The following is a 10,472-nucleotide window of genomic DNA, read 5'->3' on the forward strand; positions in this document are numbered from 1 at the left end:
CGTTAACCTCTCCTTCTCCTCTTCCCTTCCCACCAACTGATCTACTTTCAAAAATCTCTCCCGAAAACTTTGCTCTTTTTTCTTAACCGCTCCACCTTTGCAGCCACCCCCTCTCCTTAAACACCAGCAAAACGTACACCAGCATTGATACAATGCACATTTAGTAACAACACATGTATATGTTCTCCTTCAATCGGTCTTGATTTGTGATCAGTTCCGTTCCTTTTTCTGCTCTCTCTAAAATGGGACTGGAATCGGAAACCAAGAAATCCCAGTTAGTGCTGGAGATTTGCTCTTTATCAACCCTGTCGGTTGCCTGTGTTCACAGGCATCGTAGCAGCAGCTACGGTCCTGCAGAATCACATTTTATTGACTGGTATCGGATTCTTGGAGTACGTGTGTTAATCTTTCTTGATCTTGATTAGTTTTTCAAGGTCCCTCCATGTTTTTCTACGGTGTTTTTAATCTATCTGGATTTTTTTAAATAAAGAAAATTGTTGAAGGTGTTCTTCGGATTGTTCTGATCAGGTAGAAGAAGATGCAGACATAGACGTTATAAAGAAGAGGTATCGTAAACTTGGTACGTACCTTCTGTTGATGTTGTTTTTGGCAATATAGATGTGCTTTCCTTCTTTTTGTTGTGAGGATTGTTTGATTTCTCGCGGCAGCTTTGCAACTTCACCCCGACAAGAACAAGCATCCAAGAGCTGAGCTTGCCTTCAAGCTTGTCTTCGAGGTTAGATATGCTATTCTCTTTTTATAATATGTGTGGATAGTTAATAGATGTAGGTAGAGTTTGTATAGTTGCATGGATTGCCTCGGCAACAGGTCTCGAGTCGACCACCAAGCCGATATAGGTTTTAAAACAATGTTTTTTTTCCATCATATGATAGTTCTCTCCTTTTGAAAAAGGTCATTTATTTGCGACATCGTACGATGTTGTGTGTGTGAGTTTCTTTAAGCATCCTCAGAAAAAGGATACACAATCTCTCGCAGGCCTACTCGTATCTTACAGACAGTATAAAGAGAAGAGCCTTCAACTTGGAGAGAAGCAAGAACTTCTGCATAAAGTGCAACAGAATTCCATATACACCTGGCAACAATTCGAGCAAATCACAAGCACCGAAAGGAGCCGAGGAATCGAATGCTGCAAATCGCTCAAAATGGCTTCGGAATCGCGTGAGAGAAATGAAACAAAGATTTAAAGAGGAAATCAAAGTGATGGAGAACTGTTTGAAGGCCAATAGAGCATCAAGGAAAGAAGCACCACTTTTCAAACCGTCAGACAATTGCCATTTCCATAGCAACACTCGCTCTGTGACACCAATGGAGTCCCCAGTTTTTGATCCATCAGACTATCTACTCAAAGGCTATCCTCACATCAGGACTCGGATTTACAGGAAACCTGAGAACTTTTGGGACTTGCAGAGAGAAGATGCATTGAACAATTACGGTGGCCAAGGAACAGTCAAAGGAAGGTCATATCATGACTTCCCAGTCTTTGAGAAAAGATCAGAGAGAGGAATACTCAAGGAATCTGCTGCTTGTGTATATTCATAATAATCCTGATCAATTGCATTCATCCATAGAGTTAGAATTAGAGTTGCATGATCTTACATTGGCGAATTCTTTTTTTCCCCTGTTGCTTCTGCTTCAGCTTTTGCTTGTCAAGTGTCATAGCTAGCTAGCTAAGATACGATCGTTTTGAGACATTGATTCGACATTTGCATTTCGGTTTAATTTTTCCATCGTGTTGCGATCGGACAAATTTCCTTCTTGGAATGAGATATTTTCGAAGCATAAATCGAAAAAAGATAGAACCAGGGACTCTCAACTTTTAAGCATAAATCGAAAAAATAGTTTACTTAACCTAACCTCAAAAACATATTTTCCTCTTTCGCTTCGACAGCAACCGCCCCCTTCCATCTCCCTCGTTCTCCCATGTTGATTAAACTTGTATCTCTAGACTCTCTACCATTTCTCCAATACTCTCTCTATAATCCCACAGCAAAGTTTCTCTCTGTTTCTTCTCTCTTGTAATTTTTATTATAAAACTACCATGCACCGCTTCACCTCAAGCCTCGCTTCTAAAGCTCGGTACTTTCCTCTTTCTCCTTCATTATTTACACATGGGTTATCATTATTTTCTTTGCTTTCCATTTGCTTGCTGAGAAAATGCACAAGTAAATAAATAAAAATATGGAAGATCGCAACTTGATAGATATTCTTGATCACAATAGTTGATACGGTTCAACCTTGTGATACGACCCATGTAAGGTCAGATTCAGATTTTGGCGTAAAAGGCGCAATAGTCCAGGTTTACGGCAACAATCATAATTCTCAATCCGACCATTAGATCGAGCTAATATTTTATGTGGACTCTCTAGACATGTTTTACTATCTTGGGTTAAAAATTCAGGTCAATTGGAGTTCAAGAAGGCACCGCAATACTGGTCAACAGAGGCTGCACGAATTTTGTTATTTACTTCCATTTGACTTTTGGACTTCCTATTTGGTTAGGATTCTTTTCCTACAAGGATGTGGCAACTGGTTTTGGGAATTTTCTAGTTTCACAAGGATCTTTAATGAGCTGCAATATAATTTACAAGTGTGGTAATGATTCATTAATGTTTCTGAATTTTTTTTTTATAAAGATTCTTTATTCGTCCTACTACACAAGGAAAGAAGGGCTGGTGGTATTTAATGACAGATTAGTTATTTTTTTTTTCTTTCATGTTTGAGCTTAATTAAAACTTTGTTTTGAGCTAGGGTCCAAGACTTGTTTGGATCAGGTTATGGACTTTTCAGTTTATGGTTTTGGGCCAGTTTTGAGTGGATCTCATATAAGTCCACATAAAGGGTCCATTATGGTTAATTTTTCAAGAACTATTTAAACTCATGTAAGCCAAAATTTCGGCAGATTTGATGATTATTATTTTGAATTTTTCAGTTTTAACGTTTGAGAGTGATTCTTGCATTCTTCAATTCTTGAATGAACTGAATCTGACTTATCGAAGATTAACTGACTTCGTGGCATCATTCTACTCATTCCAATAGTGTTGGTGCCTTGGGGCAAGTTTCCATTGTGTCACACTCATATTAGACCTATTTCGGCCTTCCAAGATTAGATCTCAATCTTGATTGTGGGTTGCGTGACCACGTGACCACGAGGTTTGCATCAGTTGGTATAAGAGCTAGGCTTCGAAACAAGGTCATATCCTTTTGTGACTTTTGATTTTTTTTAGTGTTCCTTTAAATTTTTCAGTATTTGCGTCCATTTTCTTATTGTTCGTGTCTGTGTCATCTAAGCAAAAAAAAAAGGTTATATTTTATCTTGTTACTGTCTCTAATCATATCAATATATTAAAGAGAGAGAGAGAGAGAGAGAGAGAGAGAGAGATTAGTTGAAATTTGAAGGATCATTAAATTTTTTCCGTAGAAACACAACTCTTGGTGAACTTTAAGCAAACCACCTCATAATCAATTGAAACTTTATATTCAGTCTATTGGGAGTGAGATTGCATCATATTTCAAATTTGAGCTTATTCTGATGTCCTTTTCTTGAGGTTTTAATTCGAGATTCAATTCTACCGCATAAAACCTACTCTTAGTGAACCATAAGAAAACCACCTTGGAATCAATTGAAAGTTCATTTTCAGTATATTGGGGGTGGGATCGCATCATATATCAAATTTTGCCTTATTCTGATATTATTTGCTTGAGGTTTTAATTCGAGGTTCAATTTTGCCGCAAAAACACTACTATTATTGAACCATAAGCAAACCACCTTAGAATCAATTGAAACTTCATATTTTGTGTATTGGGGATTATATTGCACAACATATTAAATTTGGGCTTATTTTGATATCGGCTTTTAGAGGTTTTAATTGGAGGTTCAATTCTGCCGCAAACTGATCATACAAAGGGTTTTGGTACCTAGACATAATCTAATGCCCTATAAAGTTTGATTTGTTGCTTGTTTAGTATCAGAATACTATATATTAAATTCAAGGTCATTTGGATATCGGTTTCTTTACGTTCCTGAATTGGGTCTTGTTTTGTCGTAACGGGTTTGTTTGGTGTTATCTTTCAAAACTTGTTTTGTTTTTGTTGATTTCGTTCCTGACATTATACTATCATCATATTTTGACATTTAGCTGTTGTTTGAGTCATTTTTATCACCTTCTCATTTTTTTGTTTTTTTTCCCCCCGATAAGTTCTGGTCCAAACAAAAGTCAGATTTGTATTCTCGAGTCTAGATCAATGTTCTTCTTGTTATAAACTCTATTCTTGTCTTCTTCTTCTTCTTCTTTTCCCCTATATGTGTCATGTATTCACCAAGTGAGAGAGAACAAAGGAGGATTGTAGATCAACGATGCGAAAACTATGTCATGGTTTGGGGGTTTTAGAACGAGAAGTTGATAAATGTAGAAGATTATTCTATGATCTTCAAGCTTCATGGGAAAAAGAGGTACAATGCCAAAAGAATGAAAGACAAAGGAGAGTCGCTGTGGTTATCATCCAAAGTATGTACGCAAGTGGTTAGTACGACGTGCTTATTTGAAATTCTTGTCAGTCACTACTTCTATACAGTGTTGTTGGAGAAATGTGTTAGCAATAAAGAGATTCCAAAGGTTTAAACAAGAGGCTACTGAAGTCTATTAATCCTATTCAAGATTCGAGGTTGAATCTTCTTGAAAATGGAGGGAATGATACGGTTCAGCCTTGTGATACGACCCACGTAAGGTCAGATTCAGATTTTGACGTAAAAAGCATAACAATCTAGGTTTACGACAACAGTCATAATTCTCAATCCGACCGTTGGATTGAGAAAATATTTTATGTGGACTCTCCAGATATGTTTTACTACCTTGGGTTAAAAATTTAGGTCAATTGGAGTTCGGGAAGGCACCGCAATACTGGTCAACAGAGGCTATACGAATTTTGTTATTTACTTCCATTTGACTTGTGGACTTCTTATTTGGTTAGGATTCTTTTCCTACAAGGATGTGGCAGCTGGTTTTGGGAATTTCCTAGTTCTATAAGGATCTTTAATGAGCTGCAATATAATCTACAAGTGGGGCAATGATTCATTAATGTTTCATAATCTTTTTCTTATAAGGATTCCTTATTCGTCTTAGCTACACAATAAAAGAAGGGTTGGTGGTATTTAATGATAGATTAATTATTTTTATTATTTTCTTTCATGTTTGGGTTTAATTAAAACTTTATTTTGAGCCACGGTCCAAGGCTTGTTTGGATCAGGTTATGGGCTTTTCAGTTTAAGGTTTTGGGCCAATTTCGAGTGGATCTTATATAAGTCCACATAAGGGGTCCATTAGGGTTAATTTTTCAAGAACTATTTAAACTCATGTAAGCCAAAATTTTGGCAGCTTTGATGATTATTATTCTGCATTTTTCAGTTTTAACGTGTGAGAGTGATTCTTGTATTATTCAGTTCTTAAACGAACTGAATCTGACTTATCGAAGATTAACTGGCTTTGTGGCATCATTCTACTCATTCCAATAGTGTTGATGCCTTGGGGGAGGTTTCCATTGTGTCATACTCATATCAGACTTATTTCAACTTTCCAAGATTAGATATCAATCTTGATTGAGGGTTGCGTGATCACGAGGTTCGCATCAATAATGGTTTACCCCCTAAGTCGAGCTAAAACTAATCAATCAAGAACTTTGTTTGAAATTGGATTTATTTTCATTTACATTGTAAACAACCTAATAACGATTCAATCTTGTGATTTCTCTTGCTTCAAAATGATGAGTTTTGCCTTTTGTGGGTTTTATAGGATTGCAAGGAGCACCAACAATCAGGTGAGTGCTGCTGCTACTTTTATCAGCTTGGTGTCTATTTTTTCACATCACATTCGATCTGATTCTGGTTGTGCTGCTGCAATTCTATAACTTTCTCTCTAAATAGCAATTCTTTTGCATGTTTTTATCAAATTGGAAGTAGGTTAAGTTGGAGCAGAAACCATGCTTCCAAAGACATAAGAATTGGTGTGGATGCTTGTGATGGTATCAAAGTCACCGTGGACACAATTCTCGGTATTAAATGTCAGAAAACTGTTCGATTCAGTTTGAGTCATAATCTTAAGAAATAATATCTCTTGGATTGATTGGATTTTTGGATACAAACGGAATTGAATTAGACTATGAACACCTCCACTTAATAGCAAAACCAACCTCCTTGTATGTTTTTTTTAAAAAAACCAAGAACTGATTAGAAAAATAGTTAAAATTAAAAAAATAATACTAAAAATAATGAAAATTTTAAAACAATATTTTTTTAAACTTGATTCTGACTTTATCATTAAAGAATTTTTAAATCCCATTAAAAAAATTTATTTTACAAGTGTCAAGTTTTCTATTACCAACCATCAATTTTGTAAATTCTAGAGAAAAAAAATATTGAAATGTGAACACATGGTCATTTTTTATTTAAACACTAAAAACCCTTTATTACTAAACATTTTAGATTTTGAAACATTGTGAAAACTCTATTTATATATTACATGAAATGTAATTTAATTAAACACATTACATAATAGCAAAAAAAGGAATAAAATAAGATAAAAGCTTCATTCTCTAATTGAGAGAATTTATTAAACCATTTATTAAAATTAAAAAAAAAAACAAATAAGTTTATTGTAATAATACATTAAGGCCAGGCAAAGAAATTTACTTTTTTTTTCTAAACAAGCTTCATTTTTTATTTTTAACTCTTTTTTTCCCGAGCCGAGCTATAAATTGAATTTTTTTATTAACCTATACAAAACATAAAAATAATAAAAAGTTAAAATTTTAATTTTTTACGCTAAAAACACTTCTTAAATACTTAAATAGTAACGCATTGCTCACATATTTATTTTTTTAAAATGATAATGAGAAATTGATATAATAGATTGACTTGAATTAACTATGATTGCCATACAAAACTCGCAATATAGATATAAAATAATGATAAAATTATGGAACCCAAAGTGAAACAAAATAAAAAGCTTAACAATAAAGAACCAAATATTAAAGGTAAAATATGAAAAAAAAAATTAAGTAAACCTATATCAATAACTAACGCAATATCTTGGGGTGGATAAATTTTTTAAACTGAAAAAAAAAAAAAAGTTAAAAGCAATGCTAAAATTTCTAAATAAATAAAAGAAATTCAAGAACTTGAACAATGAGTCATATTAATCACACTTACTAAACTCAATGATCACGATCTTGAATTTCTTGATTCATTGTTCATGAACAAAAACATATCCAATGTTCGTTTTAGCAGGATGGAGCCCGTCATACCCAGGATGTGAGGGGTAGAAAAGCTCCTCACTGAAAACTGCTTGGTCCCATGAGTTTGGCTCTCTAGACAACCGACCAGCAACACGATAAAGATGATGATCAAATGGGTTCTGCAAGTAAAGTATATTATTATTATTATTATTATTATATCAATATCTGACAGAAGAACACTGTATCCCAGCTGCAAAAATTCCCTCAAAATACGGAACTTCAATCCAGAAGAAACAGCATGATTGCCACGTGTTCTTGCAACCGAATCAATATCGCTATCCGCATCCCTCTTACACACTGGAACATCATTTGACTTGCAGAAATCTACAATATGGTGGCCATCTAGTGCTTCGACAATGTGTGTATAAATACAACATCACCCCTAGAACCAAATAGTTGTTGCTAAGAAACCACTTGGAAACAATGAATTCGCCGCTGAAAAGATGTTTTGAGAGTTTTCATTTCAGGGATGGCAGGGTCATTGTACTAGTCGTACAAAAAAACAAATGAAAAACCAAGAATGTCCCTAGCCATAAATAAATGAAATTTCATTTTTAAGGGTACTAAAATAAGTCTACCGTACAAAAAATTTATAAAAGGATAAAGAAGCCCCTTAAGAATTCTTGTAAAAATACAAATCTACCCCTAAGCCAATTCAATGGTTTTTTTTAAGGATAAAAACATCATTTTAATATTACTAGATACATGACCTGCGCGACGTCACAAATTATTTTTTTGTATAAAAAATATTTTAAAAAATAAAAATTTAAAAATCTTGGGTTTTTCTGCAAAGTTATACCCAAAAATCTTGGGTTTGGTTATAATGCCTGACCTAAGAGTAATATTTATAATATTAATAAAAAAATTAAACTTGCATGACCCAAGTTTAAGTGAACCTGACTGCAACACCGGACCCAAGAATATTGGATGTGGGTCTGGCTATAAGGTCGTGTCATAAAAGTGTGATAATTAAATAGATTAATTAAAAAAAACAAAGAAAAAAAATCAACAGGAAGGAAAAAACTAATGAAGAAAAAGAAAAAAAAATTGAATTAATTGGGTTAACCCTTTAAACCAGGTTATTCCGTAAAACCTGAGATTCGCGTCATGAAAGTTTGATAACTAAATAGAAAAAAAAATAACGGGTTTATCCAGAATTAACCAGGTTAACCCATGAAACCAAGTTATCTCGCCAAGCTCAGGATACATGTCATGAAAATATGAAAGTCTGATAATTAAATAGAAAGAAAATTAACTTTAACAAACTAAACTAAATGAAAAAAAATAACTCGTCAAATTAGGTTAACCCATCAAACTCGAGATTCATATCATGAAAATCTGATAACTAAATAAAAAAAATTAACATTAACAAACTAAATCAAACAAAAAAAATTCATTAAAAAAATTACAAAGAAAAAAAAAAAAAAACAGTTATATAATATAATATAATATAATTATAATGAAACGTGGGGAAAATTTTTTTTTTAAAAAAAAAAAAGTGGGGAAAGCTAAAGCTAAAGCTAAATTCTCAACCAACTCAATATTGAAAAAAATAAATTCGACAAAGATAATTTAAAAAAAAACGTGTGGGGGAAACACTGTAGCCAAACAAAAACCATGTAAGGGAAACACTATAGTAATCCATAGTGTTTTTTTTTTTTTTTTTTAAAAAAAAAGCTACAAAGCTAAGCTCTCAATTAGCTTAATATATATAAAAAAGATAAAGGCAATTTTTTTTTTTTAAAAAAGAAGAAGTCAATTTTGGGTAAAAGAAATGAAAAAAAAAATGTAAAAAGAAGGAAACAAAAGTGAAAAAAAAACACGTGGGGAAAGTTACAGTGTTTTAAAGAAAAAAAAAAAAAAAAAACAAAAATTTCAACCAGCTCAATAGTAAAAAAATAAAATCAACAAAAATAATTCTGAAAAAAAAAAGAAGAAAATATGTAAAAAATGACAATTTTGGTAAAAAAGAAAAACAAATAATAATAAAAAAAACATTTAAGGAAAGCTATAGCTAGATTATCAGTCAGTTCAATATTAAAAAAATAAATTCCACAAAGATAATTTTAAAAAAATACATGTAGGGAAACACTGCAGCAAAACAAAAACTATGTAGGGGAAACACTGTAGCAATCCATATTGTTTTTTTTTTTTTAAAAAAAAAAACTACAAAGTTAAATTCTCAACCAACTTAATATATATATAAAAAATCTACAAAAGGCCATTTTGATATAATAAAAAAAAAGAATAAAGAAATCATAAAAAAAAAAAAAACAATGTATGAGAATATTATAGTAATCCACAATGTTTTTTTTTTTTTTAAAAAAAAACTACATAGTTTAAATTTTCAACTAGTTCAATATTTAAAAAATTTAGCAAAGATAATTTTGAAACAAAAAAATTAAAAAAAAAAGAAGAAATCAATTTTGGGTAAAAAAAAAGAAAAAGAAAAAAAACAAAAAAAAAACCTTCTAAAAAAAACATGTTACTATAGTGAAAATCCCATATATATTTTATAGTTCTTTAATAATTCACAGAATCACATCTATTATATGGTGTTTTTTCGCACGTGAAATAGGTTATGTTAATGACATAAAAATATATTTTTTGAATTTCATGTGATTAAATTAATGTATCACAGAATGAACTACTTTTAATAAAAAAGAATAGGCTAATTTTATTTTATAAACAATGATTTAGCTTTTCGATGATTTTTAAAATATATATTTTTTAATGAGCTTGATTGATAATTTACATTTTTTTGTTGCATGTAATCTTTATTTTAACATATATTATAATATTTATTAAGAATATCTTTATATTTATAAATATAAACGATACAAGTGGTATCATTTGAGTTATTTAGTTAACAATATATTTAATCTCATCAGACTAATTTAAAACAAATCACGTGATCAAGTTTTATAAATTTTAAAACAATTTTTTCACTAATAAATACCTTATGAAAAATAAAAATAAAGATATGTATGTTTTTACATATCCTAAAGTTAATAACCATATAAATTTTTAGTGGTTTTATGGTTTGTAAAACTCGAACCGATAACTACTAAGAAGTAAATTTAAATCTTAACCAGCTAAATTACACCTTTTAAAGTTAATTTTTTATGTTTTTTATTGAATTTGTTGTGCTTTTTATTTTATTT

At 31.6% G+C, this 10,472-nt stretch overlaps 1 protein-coding gene across 1 annotated transcript; it reads left to right on the top strand.

Moving 5' to 3' along the window:
- LOC118042368 (uncharacterized) lies at window positions 1-1,637 on the top strand. The gene is made up of 4 exons (XM_035050017.2): window positions 1-392; window positions 529-580; window positions 669-736; window positions 997-1,637. Exons 1-4 carry the CDS (start codon window positions 243-245, stop codon window positions 1,558-1,560), a joined length of 834 nt encoding a protein of 277 aa, XP_034905908.1. The 5' UTR covers window positions 1-242; the 3' UTR covers window positions 1,561-1,637.
- The last annotated feature ends 8,835 nt before the right edge of the window (window positions 1,638-10,472 follow it).

The sequence above is a fragment of the Populus alba genome, chromosome 8, assembly GCF_005239225.2.
Source record: "Populus alba chromosome 8, ASM523922v2, whole genome shotgun sequence".
NCBI lineage: Eukaryota > Viridiplantae > Streptophyta > Magnoliopsida > Malpighiales > Salicaceae > Populus > Populus alba.

Coding starts and splice junctions, on each gene's coding strand:
- LOC118042368 (XM_035050017.2), top strand. CDS start 243: ATGGGACTGGAATCGGAAACCAAGAAATCCCAGTTAGTGCTGGAGATT. Junction 393..528: donor ACTGGTATCGGATTCTTGGA/GTACGTGTGTTA, acceptor TGTTCTGATCAG/GTAGAAGAAGATGCAGACAT. Junction 581..668: donor GAAGAGGTATCGTAAACTTG/GTACGTACCTTC, acceptor TTCTCGCGGCAG/CTTTGCAACTTCACCCCGAC.